Below are 24,852 nucleotides of genomic sequence, written 5' to 3'. Positions count from 1 at the left end.
TTTGGTTCTAGTAACAATCTTTCTCTGTTTACTGTACAATTTTTTTGTCTAAGTGTATGAACAATATTTTTTCTTAAAGACCATCTCTAACTATCTCATTTAAGAAGAAAGTTAAAGAAGATTGTCTATCAATTCATTTCATGTGAATGCTTATATCTGATGTGTGAACTATGACACTAGCTTATGAAGTCACTGAAAGCAGTAAACTGTTATTCGAAGTGCTTTCTTTGTACGGTAATACTGTACCAGTAATACTGAGTAATTAGTACAGTAATGAACAACTTTAATTATAAAAATTGTCTAGGGAAATATTTCTTGGAGGGTTGGGGTGAGGCTACAGCACATGATATTTTGAAGCAAGTTTTTGTTTAGGTGGATCCCTTTTACATCAGCTACCTAATTGTTATGTATTTTTCTATAAATAAATTTTTATAAACACATTATATGAATCATTTCTCTTCCATTTTGCCATTTTTGTTTCTAAATGTTGACCTATTCCCCTCATAGAGTAATAAATATAATCTTCACATTATCTCATTCTTTGGATTTCTCAAAATCTACATGCATATATTTTCCAAGAACCCAATACAGTAATTTACATAAAAGATACAATACATAATGTGAAATAAGAAAAGTATTAATTCCAACAACTCCATATATTATGGAATGAAACCTCTGAGAACATACAGGATTATTATCTTATGGTAGTAATGGATTCATTGAGTTCAGTATCAATTATATGTGAATGGCTTGAGTATACTAGGGCATATTTCTATGCAGCTGAGTATCATGGGTGAGACTGGTTGCTCAAAGTGTTCCAGGGTCAGCTCTTCATTTTGTGTTGGCCAGTTTCTGGAATACACAATTCCTGGAGTTCACTTTTTTCAGCTTCTTTATGTGCTCCTTGAATGTCAGCATTCAGTCTGTGAACCCAAGGTACACCTGATGTTCATAGCAATCAAGGATTACCGTCCCATGATATCTGAAGTTTTCACATGGCTTGATAGTATTTCAGGTGAATGGAACACACTTGTGTCTATCTACGAATAGCATTCAAGAACCATGTGAGATAATATTTTCCAAATACATTCAGGGAACCACTTAGAGTACACGTAGCATGTCCTCCAATCTTTCTGACTGGGTGGTGATGCAAAGGTGATCTGCATAAATGAATCTTCACACATCAGGCAATTCTGGTGGGTCATTTTTGTAGACATTAAACAGCAAGTGTGATGACACTGAACCTTGAGGCAATCCATTCTGTTGAGTATGCCATTGAGTTTTCTGAACATCCATCTCAGCAAAAGAAAATATTGATTCTCAAGCAGGGAGGAGATGACCTGGACCATTTTGCTTTTTCTCAGAATTCTTGTCAATTTCAGTAGAAGTGCACAATGGTTCATGGTGTCATAAGCAGCTGGTAGATCAACAAAAACTGACCCTGTAATTTTGCAGGTTGAGAAACTATCTTTGATGTTTTGAGATGGGTTGCAACTGAGCCTTAGCATGAATGTGATGGGCTTAAATAGACTTGGTCATCAGTCAGCTGCTCTTCCACTATTGGCTCTATTCTACACATGATCATCCGTGCATATAGCTTGTAGGTTGAGAAAAGGATATTGGGTGATAACTCTTTCCAGAGCTAGGGTCTCTATGTGGTCTGATTAGTGCAATCACTTTGGCCTGTCTCCACAGCCCGGGGGTCTGTGTTGTCTCCATGCAAGAATTAAAGACAGCCAATTCTGCACTCTTGTGACAAAATGCAGTAATCATTCATTAGATACACCATTGAGTCCAGTTGCTTTTCCATATTTCAGAGTTTCCATAGCTATTATAAGTGTCTCAGTATTGAGTTGCTCATTGTGCACTTTGCTATCTGAGGAGTGGGCAACATTCCTGCTTAACTTGTTCTTTTCCTGTTTTACTTTGTGGCTGGCTTACCATTTAGGGTGAGTTAGTGTGCAGCTTGTCTGTGAGAGACTGTGGCAATGAGTTTGGGGTTTTGTCCATCAGGGTTCAGCTTGCAAATGTTAGCCCAGGCTTTAGTTTGTTATTACAACACAGGTTTGTTGTTGCAACCATCTCCCTGTAATGGCACAGTGATCCTTTCCATTCTCTCATATAAGCATGCTCCTGAGTCCAATGGTTTCTTCATCAAACAGATCCAAGTCAAACAGTTTTGAATATTTTTTAGATTGTTTCTGATCTGTTCTGAAAGCCCAGGTACAAATAATTTCCAGTGTCCCAGAGGGGTGTACTTTGGGGCAGTTTTCCACAACAGGGAGACAAATTCTCCATAATACTCATGTGCCAGAGTAATATCACAATGGATTAATCCAGTTCAGAGGTAAAGCCTTCTCAGTCAGCCTTTCTGAAGCTGAATAGCAGCAGATACTTTGTTTTCCTGGGCTGTACTATAGCCTCTAATGGCACTTGCATTGGTCTATGCTTTGACCTTGGAATTGCTGCCATGACCTCCTTTTTGAAGTTGCCTGTATTTTGATGAATAACAAAGGGTACGTTGGGATTGTACTCTTTGTTCCATCATATGCTTTGGAAGGTATATTTATCATTGAAATCACAGAGCAAGATCAAGTTGTTTGTTGCTGCCCACTTCTCAAATTCTTCCTTGCTGTCATTGTTGGGGTATTCCAGATGACCCTGTGACTACTGAAGTCCCCTATGACAAGGCATGGTTATTCTGACAGGAGAAAGTTGGCTGGCCATGCAAACTGTTCAGCTGATGGCTTGTAAACAGAAACTACTGAGATTTGATAGAGTTCCATTGTACCACAGTGTTTTGCAGTAGTGGTTTTCACCTGTCTTTTGTCTAGTTCAAGTATTGTGCTGCCACAGACGTTGCTTTTTATGTTCACAGAAATATACATTTCAGGGATGTTTGGGGCTGTTGTCTCTCTCTCTGTTTCTTGCAAGCATGATATAAACTTTTATACCAGACAGAACATCAGCCTTCTCTGCAAAGAATCCTTCCACATTGAAACTGATGACTTTAGGTGCCCTTTATGATGACATCTATGTCTATTTCTACTGTGTTCTCAGTGCATATTGTCAGATTTGGTGTCTCCCACGGTTAGTTGCAATCAGAGAGTGACAGGGGTCATGATGCAGATAGATAGATAAATAAATAAATATTTCCTTAACTGTTGCACAACCTAGTCAACATCAGCTGGCTGATTTTGTAGGTTTCACAGCAGGAGTGAGTCTGCAGGAGGAATTTGAAGGAAGACAAGCAGGGGCAGTATGGAAGAAAGCATTAGCTTACATAGGAAATATTAACAAACCAAAAAATAAAAATTGTCTATGCTTAAGGCCAAGTCTGATCCCATTGAGGTCAACAGAAAAACTTCCGTTGACCTAAGTGGGACCAAGATTTGGCCTTTAATCAGCATAAAAATCATTAAAAATTTAAATTATTAATGCTAAAATAATAATATAATTTTCAATTGAAACACCTTACATATTTCACTAATTTGCCATGGTGACAAATGCCTGACAACAGATGTGATTAGTTAGATTATTTGTTTAGCTTAACATTTTTCTCCCTGACTCTTTTACATTTTCTGGATCATTTTTAACAATTACACAATCTTATTTGTCCCCCTGTCAAGAAACATTACAACTAAAACTGCACAGATGAAGAAAATAAAAGTTCTCTACCTTTTTCAAGACTGAACAAGCAAATGTCACCGGATTAGAAATGTTCCTGATGCAGGAGACTGCGCCAGCAGCGAGAGTTTTACCATTCATGATGATTGCATCAAGTTCCACATAACCATCAGCATTCAGTACAGCACCATGACCTGCAGGAAACCATTCCATTTGTAAAAGGTCAAACATTCTTAGCCTTAAGCTTTTGAAATGAAGCAGAGAAAACAATTTCAGAGCTATTTACTACCCTGTTCTCTGACAGCTTTTGTCCTGGCTTCCTGTAAGAGATATTTGCTTTTATAGTCACAATCCTTTAAGTAAATATGATGCTTGTGGCTACAAAAAAAGCATTTGATTGTTTTCTTTGAGTCATAAAGCTTTTATCTTGTTTCTAAAATCATAAAGCCTGCTAGGCATTGCATTTTTCCAGTGGTATTGACTGATGTCCCTTCTCAACATTTTAGGTAATCAGATAAGAGCATAGATGAACATAGAACAACTCTAGTAATGTAGGAAGATATTTATAATACATGAAATATGTTTACTACTGAGGTAAACACGACTATTTTAGAAACAAAGCAAAACTGATTACTATTGTCAAGTTTCAACACTTTGCATTTCTAATATGCTTCTAAGCTATCTGCTTTTGGGGCATTTGAAAGAGTACTTTCAGAGCCCCTTCAGAACATTGTTTAAACATAGAACTACACACATAATCATTATCAAACAGGCTATTATGGCTGCGAAGGAATTCTATCCAAACAGGAAAAAGAAAAATGCAAAATTGGTGTAAAGCAAAATGAACAGTAAAATGGTGCCTTACTAAAATTCCCACAAAGATATTATTAGTAAATGAAAAAAAGTACTGTATAGTGAGGGAGAGATTATTATTTTCAATTGGGCCATAACCTTTAACAAGTGTAGTGATTTTGGTCAATTCTGGCAGCAGTGAGCATTTTCCCCATGTTGGAAAAACATGGCACAACTGTTAGTCTTTGGTTATGGCAAGCCTGGATTGGAATGTCAAGATTTTTTTATTATTATTATTAGAGAGAAAAGGTGAGTGAGTTAATATCTTTCAAGCTTACACAGAGCTCTTCTTAAGGTCTGGGAAACATACTCACTTTCCCAGTATGTTTGTGTCTCTCACCAGGGCCGGCTCCAGGGTTTTTGCCGCCTCAAACGGCAGGAAAAAAAAAAAGCCGCGGTTGTGATCGGCAGCAGCTCCACTGCGCCACTTTCTTCTTCGGCAGCAATTGAGCGGCAGGTCCTTCCCTCCAAGAGGGACCAAGGGACCGAATTGCTGCCGAAGAGCCCAATGTGCTGCCCCTTCCCCTTGGCCGCCCCAAAAACCTGCTTGCTCAGCTGGTGCCTGGAGCCGGTCCTGTCTCTCTCCAACAGAGGTTGGTCTAACAAAAGATATTACTTCACCCACCTTATCTATCTAATCTCATGGGACTGACATGGCTACAACACCACTGCATACACAATTTTTCTTTTTGTCAGAACTGAGGAGTACTGGCAGGATATGCTGGCAAAGCTTCTGTGGAAGATATACACAATATGCCATATGGCTACACTATCAGTCACTTGCATAAGCACTCAGATTCACCACCAAAATTATTACAAATCTGAAACAACTTCTAGACTATCCAGCAACACTTTTCTTTCAAACATTCCCACTAATGTTTCTCATTGCTCTCCTTTGAAAGCATCCCTAAAGCACCATCAGGTTTATGACTCTATAAATCTGTGAAAAGGCTTACAGTGAAATAACGGTCATCTGCTTCTAAATTAAAATAGTATCATAACACTAGGGGCTGGTATCTATAAACTTGTAACTCCTATAAGTAAAACATTAAATGGAGAAACAAATCCTTCCCAGACTTGATGTATATGACTTAGCTGGGCAGTTAAGCAAAGGACTTCAATGTAACAACAAGGGAAAAATAAAATCTAAAAGTTAAGGAAGAAGTACAAATGAAGCTGTTTATTTGTGTTATTGATATTCTATGTTCATGATAGCCAAGCACTTTACAGACATTAAAATCAACATCTGTCTAGCAATTAGCACAAACATACTCACCTGTCTTATTGATGGAATACCCTTGGGCTAAGGGCACAAATTAAGAAAAAGCCAGCGTGAACAAATCTTGACTTGTACCCTTAAAAATAATAATTGCCAAACTTGGATTTGGGCAGAATGCATGAGGGAGGAAATCCCAGTGCTCAAGTTGTTCCAATGAGAGTGCCTTAATCCCTGAGCCACGGGGCCCAACCCTACGGACAGAGAGCATGAACTTCAGGATGGAATGCAACTTCCACAGTAGGAAGAAGTAAACTTTGAAGTCCTAATTCAGAAAACCACGCCCAGGCTAAGAAGTGTTTCAAGAAACCAAATGGCACCACTCTTTGTGGGTGAAAATTGGGGAAGGAGCTTAAAATAGCCAGGTCCACAATACTCTATAAACTTCTGAATGCTAACCCATCTTGAATAGAGCTGGTCAAGAATTTTCCAGCAGAACAGTTTTGTGTTGGGAAATGCTGATTTGCTGAATCAAAACTTTCTATCAATTAGATTCTGCAGAAAAACTTTTGATGGAAACCCATCAGGAAGGCTAGCCAGTTTATTGCCAGCCCTCCCAGCTGCCCCGCTCCTTGCCTGGCAGGCCTCTGGACCACCCCAGACTACCTGGGAAGTTGGCTTGCAGGCTGGACAGCTCCCCAGCTGTCTGCCTGCAGGTGGGTGGGTTGCCCAGCCCAGTCAGTGGTGGCTACCTACCTGGCCAGTTGCCTAAATGGCCAGAATTCCTGGGTTGCAGGCTTCTTAGCTGTCCTGCTTCCTTAGTAATACTTACTCAGCTAACCAGCTCCCTGGGCCTCCTGGCTTCCCAGGCAGCAGGATCCCTGGGCTGCCCACTTAACAGGCAGGCAAGTTGCCAGATGGTGAGTAGACCAGGTAGCCAAGGAGCTGGCTGCTGAAACTGACTTTTTAAAACATTACATTCCAAATGCAAAATTTTTCACAGGATGAAAACTCTGGTCCCCACCCACTTCTAACGATGTACTGATTGTTGCCTTGTGTCCCAAACTATGGTCTACATACAGCAGCCAGGATTCACAATGGTCTCCAAAAGCCATGTCAGAGTTGTGACTATTCCAGGTATTCTCACCTCTTCCACATTTTTTTTACCGTCTTCACTTTGGTAGATTTATTTTTATTGTTCAATAATGATCACATGGAATGGAAGAAACAGGGGACAGGGTTGTGGTCTCCAGCCAATTCAAGCCACTTTGGAAATGTTTATACTACACTGTAAACATAGGTCTGTGGGACCAGGGCTTGTGGACTCATGTTTCCAAGCCCACACCTGAGTATCCATGCTGCATTGCAAATCTGGATTTACAGTTGCTGGATCCAGGTCTCACAGCCGTGCCAAAGCATTCATACTGCACTACACTCACTTTCTGACTCAGATCTGCAGCTAGATTTGTGTCCACACTGCAAAATTATAAGACTTGCAGTCAAGTCACAGAGGGACTTGGGGCTCTGACCTACCCCCCAAGCAGATCCTAAGACCAAGGTCCTGCATGAGTGATGATTGAAATCATAGTCATGTGTGTGTGGCTAGAAGGGGGATTTGAGATCAAACCCGAGTAAGAGCCTGGGCTTAGTGTGCAGTGTAGACATACCCTTTGAGCCACAGAGCCAGTGCTCTGCCTGAAGGTTACCAGCAATGAATTCTCCCCGCATAGATGAACTCTCCACTGGTATAAAGCTTGTGGAGGTAGAGCAGCTGCCTCTTGTATCAGCCCTTCAGTTGCTGTAACTATTGCTAAGGCTATGTGGTGCAGGTTTGTAGAGATACACTCTTTCCCCTCCCAAGGTCTGAGCAGAGCTCTTCACTTAGGATGAATTCAGTCTCATGGGAAGCTAGGGAACAGAGTTGGTGGAGAACCACAAAGAGAAGAAGATGAACAAGAGTTGAAAGAGTTGAAAGGTTGCTAGAAAAAGGAATTCAGTGACTTCATTTTGTTTTCATTTGTGGGATTTTTTTAAACCTTTTCCTTGTCCCTCCAATGGTGACTGGGAATGCAATTTTCTTCTGATTACCCAGAATATCTAGAAATTTTTATGGTTGCAAATGGAAACTTTTACAGTGGGGATGAAATTATTACATTAAAAGGTGCAAGAGGTTTGGAAGAAATGTAGTAACAGGTTTTGCAGTTTACTGATAGAAAAGGAATTTAGCAAATTGATTGTACAGAGACTGATGTTGCACAGCATGTGCTTTAGATGTGTGTGTATTTTTATCATGTTTGCAGATGTCTCAAGAGTAGTAAGATTCCCCACTAGTTTTGTTCATCTCCAGAGTTCCCTCTTTGTATGATCTTGGAAAAAATGATGTTCTTGTATATCTAAAAACCTCTTCTAAACCAACTTCTTTGATTGCTTCCTCCCTTTCCAACATACTGAAATTGTTCTTCTATGCATAGTTAATTACCTTTTTGGCTTTTCTAACTAGGACTCCTTATCATCCATCCTGACCTTGGTGGGACCTTACTTTTAAAACTGTTAAGCATGACATTCCCAGTCTGGCATTGTTTGTTGAACTTCTCAGGCATTTAGCAATTCTGGTTTCATTTCTACCTCTCCAACTACTGTTGGTTCTTGCTGTTGGTGGTGGTGGTGATTGTTATTAAATACTCTTCTTTCATGTGACATTTCCACAATAGTGCCTTCAAGTGCTTATTCTTTGGCCAATTCTTCTTTTCTACCTCTATGATTGCCTGTAACCACATTAACTTTAAATTCAGCCTTGAGTGTAAGTTCAATGCTGATGATGCCCAAATCTCCATTTCCTTCAATGTTTTGGTCTTTTCGTCACTTTCTGACTGCCTTGTTTTCTTTCTGTACAGCTCTTCACCATCTGATGTAGTCCTCCAAACAAGATGCGTGCGGATGAGATTAGGCGTAAGGAAACAGAAAGTCAGACCAGAATGCAGTCTCATGCTTTCTCCATCTCTTTAAGACTGTTTGACCATACCTCAGCTTGTGAGACAGATCTTGCATCCTGATTTCTCAGAATGGGGTTGTAAGTTATATTAAATATTAGTTTTCTTTCTAACAAGCTTTCCAAAACCAGAAAAATCTTAATTTTTTAGTAATGGAGCTTTTATTTCATATTTTCTATGGTGTATTATTTGTTAAATGCTATTCATGCTGATTGCATGAAATCTAAGGATGTAGCCTTTCATACTTTCTCCTTTATCACTCATTGCACATTTGTGTGTGTGGAGGGGAACAATGCTGATAATTTCAGAAGAACCCAAATCATTAACCATCAAGATGTATGTGCCTAACAGACAATAAAATGGCATGATTGCTCTACTTTGTGTTTCTCCTCTTCCCCCAATCTTATCTGCTAAGACATTGTAGCGTTACCTCAGTTCAGCATGGTATGTTCTTTTGGCCTGTGGCTATGTCTTTACTTGTCTGGCAGGCATCTAGAAGATTTCTGGCCACTTGAAAAAGACAAAAAAACCTTTGACAAGGACCCTCATCAAAGGCTCTTATGCAAAGTAAGCTGCCATGGGATAAGAGGGAAGGTGCTCTCATGGATCGGTAACTGGTTAATAGATAGGAAACAAAGGGTAAGTATAAATGGTCAGTTTTCAGAATGGAGAGGTAAATAGTGGTGTCCCCCAAGGGTCTGTACTAGGACAAGTGCTGTTCAACATATTCATAAGTGATCTAGAAAAAGGGATAAACAGTGAGATGGCAAAATTTGCAGATGATACAAAATTACCAGAGATAGTTAAAACAAAGGCAGACTGCGAAGAGCTACAAAAGGATCTCTCAAAACTGGGTGACTGGGCAACAAAATGGCAGATGAATGTTAATGTTGATAAATGCAAAGTAATGCACATTGGAAAGCATAATCCCAATTATATATATAAAATGATGGGGTCTAGATTAGCTGTTACCACTCAAGAAAGATCTTGGAGTCATTGTGGATAGTTTTCTGAAAACATCCACTCAATGTGCAGTGGCAGCCAAAAAAGTGAACAGAATGCTGGGAATAATTAAGAAAGGGATAGATAATAGGACAGAAAATATCATGTTGCCTCTATATAACTCCATGGTGCGCCCACATCTTGAATACTGTGTGCAGATGTGGTCACCCCATCTCAAAAAAGACACTGGAATTGGAAAAGTTCAGAAAAGGGCAACAAAAATGATTAGGGGTATGGAACAGCTTCTGTAAGAAGAGAGATTAATAAGACTGGGACTTTTCAGCTTGGAAAAGAGACGGATAAGGGGAGATATGATTAAGGTCTATAAAATCATGACTAGTGTAGAGAAAGTAGATAAAGGAAGCGTTGTTCACTACTTCTCATAACACAAGACTAGGGGTCACCAAAGGAAATTAATAGACAACAGCTTTAAAACAAATAAAAGGAAGTATTTCTTCACACAACGCACAATCAACCTGTGGAACTCCTTGCCAGAGGATGTTGTGAAGGCCAAGACCATAACAGGGTTCAAAAAAGAACTAGATAAATTCATGGAGGATAGGTCCATCAATGGCTATTAGCCAGGATGGGCAGGAATGGTGTCCCTAGCCTCTGTTTGCCAGAAGCTGGGAGTGGGTGACAGGGGACGGATCACTTGATGATCACCTGTTCTGTTCATTCCCTCCTGGGCACCTGGTACTGGCCACTGTTGGAAGACAGAATACTGGGATAGATGGAACTTTGATCTGACCCAGTAGGGCCATTCTTATGTAAATAATAATAGTCATCTGGGGAAGACAGTAGATCATTTGAACCACAGTTCCCAGAACATAAGAAAACTATTTTATTTCAAGACAAGCTGGTGAGGCTGGACCATAGAAGAGCAATTTTCAGTGCCTGCAACCAGATGGCAAGTGCTATAGACACTATATTTAGACTTGCTGGCCAGCTATCTGTGGTTGTCTCTGTGTCCCCACTCCTGAATTTCAATTAATTAAAAAACAAAGTGTCATATCTTTTCTCTACTGTATTTAAAAATGGGAATATAAAATTCCATTTCCCAATATCTTCTTTAACTTCCTGTCTTTTCCAGAACAAGAAACAAAATCTTCCTCCAAAGGCCAAATTCAGAAATGGTATGAGCAGTACAGCTAAACTCAGGTCAACAGGTTTGCACCCACTTATACAAGGTCTGAATATGGTCTCCAGTCACTAAGATTTTCCTTTGATTCACACTCTAGTTTTCTGAGTTCACCTGTTTTTATTTTCCAGATTGGTCTGCATATTCCTCAAATATCACACTTCTTTCTGTTTTCCCTTCTCGTCTCTTCACAGTTGGTGGTATGTTCTTCTTTCATGCTGCTCTATCATCTGGAACAGCCTCTCTGTGCTTAATTAACTCCCTGACTTTTTCAAAATCCTATTTCAAGACTTGTCTCTTCTCTCTGGCCTATGACACTTGACCTTTATAATAAAAATCAAACTTACTCCCTGAGCCTCTGAGTTTCCTTGTGTTCAATCATTCTCCTTAAAACTTACCCGCTGTGTTCCTATTTATTCTTACATTCTACATCTGGAGATTTTGCTCTGTTATATATTGTGACCATGTGTAATATACATTATTTTTCTTGCATTGGTAGACTGCATTCAGATATGAAACTAACATTTTGTGTGGATATTGCTATGCAAAGACAAAGTTCATGTTATGACATATCATGTATCAAATTTGCAACTGTTATTTTATTCTGAAAATGCAAAACTGATTCCATATTTCCATTTAAAAATGTTTTCTTTTATATTATTTTATAATGCAAATGAACAGCAACAAATTCTGAACAAAAATATTACTTTTTCACGATTTGCAAAACATAAATACGAGATATTCTTGTTGGATCTCATATATATATATATATATATATATATATATATATATATATATATATATATATATATATCCTCTGTAAAGATAACTCTTCACCTATCACCATTTCAATGCTGCCTCACCACGTACTCATGCAACAACAAAAGAGAGAAATTAAAATATATTTTATCACAAACACTTTTAATAACTATTATTGCATGACTGCTCCCATGATCACTATGTCCATATTACTTGTTACAATGGATTTACCTTGTATATTTTCCGATTAATGTAGTACAAGTTGAATAAACAAGCTAAAAATCTAAAATTCATTGGAAACTGACACAAATCTCTCAGTATTATCTAAACCCCATTTATGTAAACAGAACACAAATAATCCAAATTTTTTATCCAGGCCCATTCACAACAAAACATTGGATTAAAATTGGAAAGAAAAGCTATGGAATTGAAGGTCACAAAATCCAAATCCAGATTTCAGTGATGTTTTGATGTGAGTTTTTAGTTCATGTTCATGTCAGGATTAAGTTCCTTTAACATCACAAGGTAAAATTTAAAGATGGGGTTCATAAGTGGGTTAGATTGCTAAATCTGATTAATTTGTATTATCAGCGATGAATGATCAATTTGTAGCCATATACAGTAATTATTAACATATCATTTTGACTACCAACTTTATAATATATGGTAAATCTGGATTACTCATTTTTTTCAATTTTCTATACCTTCTTTAATATTTTTAAAGTGATAGGCTTCATAGTTTAAACTGAATAATGGAACTACAATAGGCGCTGCATTAAAGGATTCATCACAAAACAATTTCCATCATTTACATGTAACACTTTACAAAATCACTGGAAACTACCAAAAATGCTTTATGTCAAGAAGCATGATCAAACTCTTTTTCCTTCCTGTCAGATTGTTCTTAAAGTTCCTACAAATCAAGCTTACTACTCTGCTTCACTGCTCAGTGTGGCTTCAGATTAATCTGCAGAGTGTCAATAAATCATAAACTCTTTTATTCATGCTCAAAGTGCATTCAATCAATTTTACCCACTGCTGAGCTTCTGGTATTATCAAACGTCTGATCTATCTTTGTGCATTTACTAAATAATTTAGGAAGATGATATTGACTGATTAGACATTAGTTTGAAGTTCACAGAATCTATAGTGACATTAAAATATTTCTAGTTGACAAAAAAACTCTCCAATTGTTGTTAGAATTATAGGATTCACACTTCATTTGCTTTTCTATAGTATACAAGTTTCCTTTTTAACCAAAACATTTCCTTCCATGGAAAACCACTTTGTTAACAGCATGTCTTCGGTTAAAGCTAGTCTCTAGTCCATATCCCATTCTCCTATGGAAATTTATTATATGAAACAGTCCTTCATCCTCTGGTTAAAAAGAGGCAGACATTGATTCTCTGGGGTTTATTATTCTGTTACAGACAGGATGCTTGTTACAATGTAGATCACCAGGTTACCCATGGCTAGCTGGTACAGGAAGTCAGAGATACACATACAGAGACATACAAAAGACAGTGCGCCAGCTCAAAGGCAGTTGATGAGCTAGATCTATCTATACCTACTGAAGATTCTATTCTATTCTAGATAGGTTCTTCTACAACCCTTATCACTGTAATATCTGAGCACCTTCCAGTCGTCCATTAAGCAATGTGACTATCATCTGTCACATGGTTTGTTCTCTCGCTCTCGTCCTCTTGTCAGGGAGGATAATTGTTTTCAGTGTAGTGTTTTGTATAGGTGGAAGGAGAGGTTTGTGATGGTCCTTAGTTCTTGTGGGAGTTCATTCAATATTTTCAGACTGGTCCCTGAGAAAACTCTGTTTACTGCACAAATAAGCATAAACCTTGTAGTAGAGAGTCCCATTGTGCCCGAGAAACAGAACTGTCAACCATGCTTCCTGATCCTGGAGTTTTTGGCAATCGTTTAGATAGTCTGGACCAGGCTATTGAACGCTTCAAAGATAAGGACTAGGGCCTTGAACTTGAGTCCTTATTCTATGGAAGCCAGTACAGAGAACAGAGGATAGGTCTGATGTGCTTGCAGTAGCTTGTGTTGGTTAGGAGAACAATTACAGAATGTTGCAGTGTGAGTTTCCTAAAGGCTGATGGCTCCACGCCAGGGTATATAGCATTGCTGTATTCCAGACAGGAGATGAAAAAAGTGTACATAACTGAGGTCTGGTCATCATCTGTTAATATGGAACAGAGAGCTTTCCAGCAAGCCAAAGGTAGTATGCATTACTCATGGAAGCTGCTGTGTGATAGCTTAGTGTCATTGAGGAATCCAGGAGCACTCCTTTACTATGGACTGAGCTGATTGCAGGTGTTTACATGTAGATGTCTATCTGGTTCAATATCTGAGGCCATATAGACCATCCAGGTTACCAAATCTCTGAGCACTCAAACAATCCCTGGGAATTCCTTAATTTTTTTCATGATTTGTGAAGAGCTCCCGCACTGCTGTATGCGAGCCACCCAGCTCCAGACTTCCTTACTAATTCAGCCATTCCCATTAATAGGAAATTCTTGAAGTTAATATGAAGGAAACTCATTGGCTATCTGGTCATCAAGACAGTCCTGACATTCCGCTAAGACCAAGTGTGACAGGGTGGCCTCCCCATAAGGGCAGTAGTGCCCAGTGCTCAGCCCACCCCACCGCCTCACATGGCCCTTTACGGATTTTGAAAGACCCAATAAAGACTATATAAGGACCTGTGGATGATAGAGATAGAGAAGAAGCAGTCCTATGAATAAGCAGAGATTGGGAGAAAGATAGGTACTATTTCTTTAAAAGCCAGGGACCAGGAGCCTGACAGAGTGGGCAGGACAGGGCTCCTCACTTCTCCAACCATTCAGGGTTGAAAAATTTGGAGAAAGGGGTCAGCATAAAGGCTACCTCCTCCTTTGCAGGGAGGGCAGACACTGACAAGAGAAGGATGGCCCACTGAACTCTCCATATTGAAAGGCTAATAAGAAAGAGTGTTCAGCTGAAGAGAGCTGGCAAAAGCCTTGCAGCTGACTATTCCAGTGCAAGAAGTCTGAGACTCAAACACCAGCTCCAGGAAGAGGGCTGTGTGGGAATGCCTGCTTGAGGAAAGGAAGATCAAACTATCCAAAGTCAAGAGGCCTGAGACACAAACCCAGATGTTTGTCCTTCCTTTTTATAGTTTCAGTCCCTCTCTTGAAAAAAATATTTCCAGATTGGCACCAGGAAACAGAGCCTATGTGGAAGGATGTTCCCTGCTGCTTTTTCTCATCTATTTGAGCTTTCTCTGTTTCCCTTCCTGCTTGATGACTCTGTTTACTGCTTACATGCAAATTAAAGAGGACACACATTCCTTTGTTTAAGACAGACCTGTTTTCCAACCTCAGTTTGAGCAGGGCTGTGGGGTTTGGAACATGTGTTAACATCATACATGGAAACGTATAACTTTATATACCATGTTGCTACACACATTTTGCCAGGATGATACTGACCATCGATTTTCAAATTATATCTGACAAAACATGCCTTGTACAAAATTATTACAATAGTGTATAGGATGTGAACAGAGGAGTAAATTCTGTCCCAGGGCACTAAAGTGAAAAAACCCTGCAATGCTTCATCTGAACACATGGAGGCGCTCTGGAGGTGAGAGGCTCATCTATAACAAGCAGTAGGCATTTTTGATCTTGGACAAATGTGGATATAGTCACGGTTTTCATTCTTTCCTAGGTCTGCTGCATCAGAAGGAAAAAGTTATTTGGACTAGTTGATTCTCTCTTGAAGATTACTCAGGTCTGGTCTACACTACAAACTTAGGGGTCATGTTAGGAAGCCACATTAAGTCAATGTAATAATGTATGTGTCTACACTACTGAGTCCCATCCACAGACCTAAGTTGCCTGTAAAGCACTTGATTCGACATCTATGGGTTGACATGGGGATAGTTTAGACGCTGCATTGTATAATTAGAATGAATTGGCCTCCAGGAGGTGTCTCACAATGTTCCGCTGTGACTGCTCTGGAGAGCACTTTCAGCTCCACTGCACTTCAGCCAGGTACACAGGAATCAGCCACTCCCCTGTTAAAGCCCCGGGGAACTTCTGAATTTTCATTTCCTGTTTGGTCAGCATGGAGAGCTCGCCAGCACAGCTGAACACGGAGACTTGAGGCCGCAAACACACTGCAGCATGGAGTACACAGGAGGTGGAGGATCTTATTGCTGTGTGGGGAGAAGAGTCTGTGCAGGCAGAGCTCCGATCCAGCAGAAGAAATGCTGACATCTATGCCAAGATCACATAAGCCATGGGGGAGAAGGGCTACACCAGGGACATGCAGCAGTGCCATGTGAAAATAAAGGAGCTTCAGCAAGCATACCAGAAGACAAGTGAGATGAACAGTTGTTCTGGTTCTGCCCCACAGACTTGCCATTTTTAGGAGGAGCTGCATGCGATTCTCAGCGGTGACCCCCCAACTACCCCAAAAGGCAGGTGGATTCCTCCCAGGAGTCCCAGGCCATCTCGGTCAACAACAAGGAGGACATTGTTGACAAGGAAGAGGAGGAGGGGGGGGGAAATGGGAGGCAGGCAAGTGGAGGATCCAGTCTCCCCGACAGCCAAGAACTGTTTTAACCCTGGAGCCCATCTCTTCACAGGACCAGGTGACAGCCGAGAGTAATGCTGGGGAAGGTGCCTCTCGAGACTACACATTTCCAATCATGCTGTAGGGGTTACAGGCTATTATTCTTTATGTTTAGTCTGAATAAAAAAGTATGTGTACTAGGTATCAGTGGCCACAGCAGCTATACAGAGAATGCTCCCCCAGAAAGCCTGTTTATGTGGACAGGGATGGCCCGGGAATCCTCCATGGAGATCTCTAGGAAGCTTTCATGGGTGTACTCTGCAATCCTTTGCAGAAGGTTTCTGGGAAGGGCTGCATTATTTCTTCCACCATGGTAGGACATTTTCCTGCACCACTCCAGTATTAACTCTGCTAGCATCATTGCATCATATTGCAGCATAAGGACCAGGTCTCTACGCAGATGCTTGCAGCATCTGCTCCCTTACTACCTCTGTGACCTCAGGAGACTGATATCGCATAGGGTCACCTAGGGAAAACGGGGAAGTTTTCAATGCAAGTCCTTGCACAGAAAAATACAAGTAATCCCTCCCCCATTTGGTGAAATCTGGGTCACACTTCATGCTTTCCCTAAAGTGCCATTGCTGTGGTTGGAAAAGCCACTGTGTATTGCAAGCCACATTGAAAACCGGGGGGGGGGGGGAGCTTCCTGTTTGTCTCCCTCCCCTCCCCGCAACCCAGTGCCGCCTTTGTGAAAAAACAAACCATTTGGGAGTCTTTACACTGGTGCCTGTCCTCAAGCACCATCCAGGTTGCTAGGGGAAAGAGGGCATTTCTCAAGTGCCCAACTGTGCTCCCAATGATGTCTTCACAAAAGTATCAGCACAAGACCTGTCGCCCACGCTTCATGGCCATACTCACCGTGGTTGGAGCAGTAAACCTACTCTTGCAACAGCTAGCAATTGCAATTACGTTGTGAATTCCAGTGAAGTGTATTAAGAAGTATTTTTATTTTATAAAAATAATCAACCTTGCACCAGAAACAATGTATGCACTGTCAATGGTTCTCTTTGTGCTTTGTTTTCCTTGCAGCTGAAACCTTGTCCATAGGCGCATCCTCCACACCGGGACAGAGACCTTCCCAGATTAGAAGTTGGAAAAAGAAGACTCAGGAGGACATGTTCAATGAGTTAATGCACACCTCCAAGACTGAAAAGATGGAGCTCAGCGCATGGAGGATTTCACTGTCCAAGGACATGGACAGAGATGACAGAAGAGCATGTCGGGAACAAAAGCATGCCACACAGGATGAGATGCTGAAGATTATGAAGGAGCAATCAGATATGTTGAGGCATCTGGTTGAGCTTCAAGAAAGGCAGCTGGAGGTTAGATTCCCTCTGCAGCCTATGCTGAACTTCCTGCCATCATCATCCGATTCTTAATCCTCCACTCCGAATGTCCTATGAGGTGGGGTTGGGGAGGGAGAGTTCCATACCCCTTGCACTCTATGCCAGGGGAGGGTTCAGGGAACCAAAGGCGCCCAGTCCCAGACCTTTGATTGTTACTGCAGTGAATCTGTAAGCAAGCTTTCCTTGTTTCTCCCCTCATAGTGTTATCAGCCCTGCTCCCCCAGGTTATCTTATTTTTCTTTGCTGTCTGTGTGTTTGTGTGCATAATAATACTTAATGGATTGCAGAGAAAAGGCTCTTTATTCATTCCACGCATGGTGGTTGGTGGGGGTGGAGTTTACAGGGGAGAAAATGCCATGGAAGGGTCAGTTTGGTAAGGAACAACACAGATTACTGTCGCATTACTCTGGCTCATTGCCGAAACTCATTTTCAAAGCTTAATAGAGACACAGAACCCCTCAATATGCTCTTCTTATTGCCTGGTATCGGGCTGCTCACAATTGGCTGCCAGGCGATCTGCCTTAATCCCCCACCCCGATGGAAACTTTTCTCCCTTTGTTTCACAGATATTATTGAGCACACAGCAGGCAGAAACAACAATGGGGATATTGCTTTCACTGAGGTCTAGCAAGCAAACAGCGTCGTCAGTCCGTTAAACACCCCAAGGCACGTTCCACCAGCATTCTGCACTTGCTCAGCCTATGGTTGAACTGGTCCTTACTGCTGTCCAGGCTGCCGGTGTATGGCTTCATGAGCCATGGAAGCAAGGGATAGGCTGCATCTCCCAGGATCACGATTGGCATTTGAACATCAGTGGTTATTTTGCGGTCTGGAAAGAAGGTCACTGTTTGCAACTTTCTAAACAGACTTGTGCTCCTAAGATGTGCGCGTCATGAACCTTTCCTGACCATTCCACTCTGATGTTGGTGAAATGGCCCCTGTGATCCACCAGCGCTTGCAACAAGTGGTGCATAGGTTTTGTGCTGAGAAGTACACCTTTTGGTTTATGTACTCTTTTGCAAGGTGATCTGGTGCCAAGATAGGGATATGCATTCCGTCTATCACCCCACCACAGTTAGGGAACCCCATCGTGGCAAAACTATCCATTATGTCCTGCACGTTGCCCAGAGTCATTTCCTTTCTTAGTATAAGTCTGTTGAGGGCCCTGCAAACTTGGATCACAACAGATCCCACGGTAGATTTACCCACTCCAAATTGATTCCTCACTGATTGGTAGCAGGCTGGCACTGCAAGCTTCTACAGAGCTATCGCCACTCGCTTCTTCACTGTCAGAGCAGCTCTCATTTTAGTATTGCTGCACATCAGGGCTGGGGAAAGCTCTGCACACAGTTCCTGGAAGCCACTGCTTGTCATCCCATAGCTGCATAACGATCCAGTCCCACTAGTCAGTGCTTGTTTCCCAGGATCAGAAATGGTGCTCAACCATGTTCAGCTGAGGCTTTACTGTTGCTAGCAATCACTAATTGTTTTGCTTTATGGCTTGCAGCAGGGCTGCTTGCATGACATCGCACTGTTCCATGTGGCAGCTCCTGTCTCAGCTGTGGAAATACTGCAGAATAAGACGCAAGGTGTTTGTAATGCTCACAACAGGAGTGTACAGCTGAGTGAGGTCCACGCTTATCATGCTATGGTGTTCGTGGCTAACCCAGGCTTTTGAGAAAAGGGATGAAAAAAGCCTTGGTTTGTTTGCCATTGATTTCAGGGATGGAGGGAGGTAAGTGCATCATGAGACGCTAACACCATTTTCCCATAACCACCTGCACCAATGTTTTAATCCCATAAAGCACTGAAAGCCCTCCCCACAGCTACAGTGCTCCATTCATTCATGCAAGCGCTGCTAGTGAGAATGCACTCCGCCAACACAATGAGCGTGGTGTGGATGCGCAAGATCGACTTGCTTAGATCAGAGGCTTGATGTCGACGTATATAAAGTCGACTTAACTTTGTAGTAAAGACATGGCCTAAGTCACTGTTAGACTATCTGCTGAATACTATGATTTGCTGTATCTTCAAAGAGGCTGTATCTGCATTGTCTTGTATGAGGGAATGAATGTCCACTTCTACAAATGGCCATTTCACTGACAATCATGGGAAATAGCATCTTGGATGGCATTCTGTAGCAGGGTAGACCAATGGATTCACTGGTCTACAATTTTTGAGAAGTCATCTGCTTCAGAGATAAAATGTGCTATTTATTATGTATTTTGATGTGCTGAATTCAAATATGACAATTAAAACATCTGATTGGCTACTGTTTCTAAGGTATTTAAGTTTTTACATTTGATGTCTATGTATATTGTGTAGATAGTAGAGTTTTAATCATAAATTGTAAACCTAGGTCTTTTCATGTGTTTATGGTTGCTTTACATGATAATATTTCACCTGTCCTGTTTATGTAACACTTTAAAAATCAGCAAAAGGGTTATATAAATAAAATTTATTATGAAACAAAAGGCAAAAAACTATTATGTACATAGTTTAGTCCTATTCAGTGTCTACTCAGCGCTTCTTGGCTTGTCTCTTGTATTCATTAAATGGAGCATCTCTTGTCACTGTCCAGCAATAGTCTGCAAGCATTGATGGGCTCCATTTGCCTTGATAGCATTTCTCCATTGTTGCAATGTCCTGGTGAAATCGCTCGCCGTGCTCGTCGCTCACTGCTCCGCAGTTCAGTGGAAAAAAATCTAGATGAGAGTGAAAAAATGTATCTTTAGTGACATATTGCAACCAAGGCTTTTGTATGCCTTGAGGAGGTTTTCCACCAACAACCTGTAGTTGTCTGCCTTGTTGTTTCCGAGAAAATTTATTGCCACTAACTGGAAGGCTTTCCATGCCATCTTTTCCTTGCCACGCAGTGCATGGTCAAATGCATCATCTCGAAGAAGTTCACGAGTCTGAGGACCAACAAAGACACCTTCCTTTATCTTAGCTTCACTTAACCTTGGAAATTTTCCACGGAGGTACTTGAAAGCTGCTTGTGTTTTGTCAATGGCCTTGACAAAGTTCTTCATCAGACCCAGCTTGATGTGTAAGAGTGCTAACAAAATCTTCCTTGATTCAACAAGTGGTGGATGCTGAACACTTTTCCTCCCAGGCTCCAATGACTGTCGGAGTGGCCAATCTTTCATGATGTAGTGGGAATCTCTTGCACGACTATTCCATTCGCAGAGAAAACAGCAGTACTTTGTGTATCCAGTCTGCAGACCAAGCAAGAGAGCAACAACCTTCAAATCTCCACAAAGCTACCACTGATGTTGGTCGTAGTTTATGCACCTCAAAATTTGTTTCATGTTGTCATAGGTTTCCTTCATATGGACTGCATGACCAACTGGAACTGAAGGCAAAACATTGCCATTATGCAGTAAACCAGCTTGAAGACTCGTCTTCAATGAATCAATGAAGAGTCTCCACTCATCTGGATCGTGAACGATGTGGAGGGCTGCCATCACACCATCGATGTTGTTGCAGGCTACAAGATCACCTTCCATGAAGAAGAAGATCCTTTTGACGGTCATGGAACATGGAAACCCTAACATCACCTGCCAGGAGATTCCACTGCTGTAGTCTGGAGCCCAACAGCTCTGCCTTACTCTTGGGTAGTTCCAAATCTCTGACAAGGTCATTCAGTTCACCTTGTGTTATGAGGTGTGGTTCAGAGGAGGAGGATGGGAGAAAATGTGGGTCCTGTGACATTGATGGTTCAGGACCAGAAGTTTCATCCTCTTCCTCGTCTGACTCAAGTGAGAATGATTCTGGTGCATCAGGAACCGGCAGTCCTTCTCCGTGGGGTACTGGGCGTATCGCTGATGGAATGTTTGGATAATGCACAGTCCACTTTTTCTTCTTTGACACACCTTTCCCAACTAGAGGCACCATGCAGAAGTAACAATTGCTGGTATGATCTGTTGGCTCTCTCCAAATCATTGGCACTACAAAAGGCATAGATTTCCTTTTCCTGTTCAACCACTGGCGAAGATTTGTTGCACAAGTGTTGCAGCATATGTGTGGGGCCCACCTCTTGTCCTGAGCTCCAATTTTGCAGCCAAAATAAAGGTGATAGGCTTTCTTAACCATAGTGGTTATACGGCGCTTTTGTGATGCAAAAGTCACTTCACCACAAACATAGCAGAAGTTATCTGCACTGTTCACACAAGTACGAGGCATCTCTGCTCACTTTGGCTAAACAGAAATGTGTCCCTTTGCAAAATCAAACACTGATAAATAAGAGAGCACGACACTGTATGATTTCTAGAGCTGATATGGGGCAATTTGTTCAGCAGAGTGATGTAAGCTTCGTTATGATTGCATCATCCATGACTTCTAGGAATAACATGATGCAATTCATATCATGTATGACGCAATACCAGCTTCAGATTGCATCATTCATTGTTTTGCCTAAAAAGCAAGTACTGTCCAAACCCAGTCATAGATTTATTCATAGATCCAGTCAAAGATGTATTTTAGTCATTTCTGGTTTAAATTGAGATCCCTTCCCTTTATAACTCACTTATCCTCCGCCATTCCCAAGTCAAGGGTCGTATATACTGAACCAATAGCATAACTTGAAAACTAGAGCCAATCAACAATTTTAAGCATCATTTTCGTTCTCAGTGACCCAGAATTAGTAAAGCTTGACTACATTTATTTCAGAAGCATTTTGGCTGTAGAGCAGTGTTATTAAAGCATCAGCAAACATTTAGAGCTTTCCTTGAACCTGTATGCACCCCGTACCAAGTTTGCTTTTCTCCCTCTGCTGCAGTTCTCTCTTCCATTAAGTACCATGAACATTTCTAACCTAACACAGTGTATGATTGCTTCCTCGTGACCTTTCTAATCCTGGCTTGCTGCTGCTGGGCATACTTATTGGTTTTAGACATCATCATGGTTTTTCTAGTGTCATGTTGCTGTCCAACACCATTTGCTCTGGCCAGAGTTCTACTATGAATGTGCTGCAGATTAGCTTCTTCATCATTACACCATAACTACATAGTTCTGCTAGCTGATACCATTCCTTCATTCCTGGGGTTGATAATGAATTTGGGGGTAAGGTAACAGAGACAGGCCAGGCCTTCTCCAACTATACCCAGCACTTGGCATCATTAACATATCCCCGCTCTGGGATAATGGCTTTTTTCTGATGACAGCTTACAAAGGTAGTCCTGTAGCTCAAGTGATAGAAGTCTGTGCTGAAAACTCAGGGTTGAAACCCCAATGATGAACCCCAATGATGATGCATCATAGAATGTTGCAGTTGTGCACGTTAGACTTTGTTTTTATGTTTTTCCTTTTTTAAAAAGGAAAAAAAGGAAATTACATCCCATAAGCTACATTTAGGTTGCAAAGTCAAGCACTCAAAAGAAAGGAAATGTCAAATTTCCTGTGCAACTTTAATTCTGCCCCTTTGGGCATATGCATTATGATACCACCTTTAATTACATGTTCACATACTAGTTTTCAATAGGACCTCTGCCTCGTTCAGTGCACAGGCTGAATAAGGGCAGTTCACTGTTGTGAGCAGAAGCCAGTCTGGGTGGTACCAAGGACATAGGTGAAAGAGGACAAGTCATAGCATTAGAAAGACATTGTATTGACTCACACATTTATCACTTAGAGAGAATGACCTTATCACGCATTAAGTGGTGGGGGTCATTGTCTGGCTGGTTGGAAAAGATTTGTGCCCCTTTAATGGCTAGAGAGCCTCGGAGTGACTTTCTTCTGTGGCAGCTGGAGAATAGGTCATCAAGGGGACACTGATATATTCCCACCCCGCAGGTAACTGGAAGAGAGGGGGGACTATATAGGTCCATGCCAGTGGAGGAAAATCCCTCTTTTACCTGAACCAGGCAGAGAAGCACCCACTCTGCCACTCATGGAAGTGGAGAAATACTGGATTTTGCCAGGATCTGCTGTGGGCACTGCGCACCAGTCACTTCTTACTTGAGGGGCTGGGAAGGAATTTTTCCATCACTGCCAGATTTGCCAAGGCAAAGTGTGTGTGGGGGTTCACTTTACCTATAGCAGATTTTTTTGGGGGGGTGGAGTGCTAAATTGGGCAAACATGAAATGGAAGTTAGGCTATGATGTTACAATTCATTATGTAAATGTGGGGTAGATGTCCAGTGCAGGCACTCCATAGGGAGGGGGTAGAGTGACCAGATAATATGGATTGGTAAAGGATTTAAAGGAGGTATTCTTTAAAGGAGCAGAAATGGCAGAGGGAAGGTTTCAGGGCTCCTATGACTGGTATGGCAGGGAGCCACCCCCCCCCCCCGCAAACCCTTATTTGAGGGCTGGGGGGTGAGGACCCAGCAGCAGGGTGGCTGGGGACCAGGATAGGTAAGGGGGAGGGATGACAGAATCCCCCATGGGTATAGAGTGAGATGATTATGGGATTATCTGTACAGGCCTTGACTTTCCAAAGTGCCAGGGGGTGCTCGACCCCTGGCTCTGTTCCAGGCCCCACCCCCCACTCCACCCCTCCCCGAAGGTCCCACCCCTACCATGCCTCTTCCCGCCCACGTCCGGCCTCTTCCTGCCCAGTTCCGCCCCCTCCCCTGAGCACAATGCATCCTTGCTCCTCTCCTCTCCTCCCCCCAGCCTTCTGCATGCTGCAAAACAGCTGATCACAGTGGGTAGGAGGCATGGGGAGGGAAGGGGAAGTGCTGATCCATAGGGACCGCTGGAGGGTGGGAGGCACTGAGAGTTTTGGGGGGAGCTGATGGTGGGGACTGTCAGTGGGTGCTCAGCACCCACCATTTTTTCCCCATGGGTGCTCCAGCCTTGGAGCACCATGGAGTCAGTGCATATGATTACCTGCACTGTATGCTTTTATCTGTGGGGTACTCCCAGACATTTAAGAATAAAGCTGTGGCCTAATTAAACCACATCCAGTGTCTCCTATCCTCCTTCCAGCATAGCCAAAGAGGAGTTGGTAGACAGGGTAAAAGAGAGAAAATAGGAGTGAAATGATTTATTCAAAATAGGAAAATATTAATGTATTGGAATACAGAGGGGAAAAAGTCAAAGGACAGAGATTTGATGATAACAGACAAAGGATGAGGAAAGAGCAAAGGCAGTTAGGAGGCATCAGAAGGAGGTTGTTCACACAAAAATGTTGGTGTCTGTCTTCTCAACAAAAATTTAATAGCAGAATACTGTAATGAGGTTTTATATTTCTAAGGCTTCATTGCTATTTCAAGACAAACTACAGAATATTATATATGGAGATATACTGATCTCATACAGCTGGATGGGACCCTGAAAGGT

General features: G+C 41.7%; 1 protein-coding gene across 8 annotated transcripts in view; it reads right to left on the bottom strand.

Moving 5' to 3' along the window:
- The window catches only part of LOC123366530 (isoaspartyl peptidase/L-asparaginase-like), a 231,610-nt gene that overhangs the window by 160,794 nt on the left and 45,964 nt on the right, over positions 1-24,852 (bottom strand). For all 8 annotated transcript variants that reach the window (XM_045010098.1, XM_045010097.1, XM_045010099.1 and 5 more), the window contains exon 3: positions 3,679-3,821. In XM_045010098.1, the coding sequence (XP_044866033.1) occupies positions 3,679-3,821 (143 nt within the window). The remainder of the gene's footprint in view (positions 1-3,678; positions 3,822-24,852) is intronic.

This window comes from Mauremys mutica, chromosome 3, assembly GCF_020497125.1.
Source record: "Mauremys mutica isolate MM-2020 ecotype Southern chromosome 3, ASM2049712v1, whole genome shotgun sequence".
Taxonomy (NCBI): Eukaryota; Metazoa; Chordata; order Testudines; family Geoemydidae; genus Mauremys; species Mauremys mutica.
This window is presented reverse-complemented; position numbering and strand designations above follow the sequence as displayed.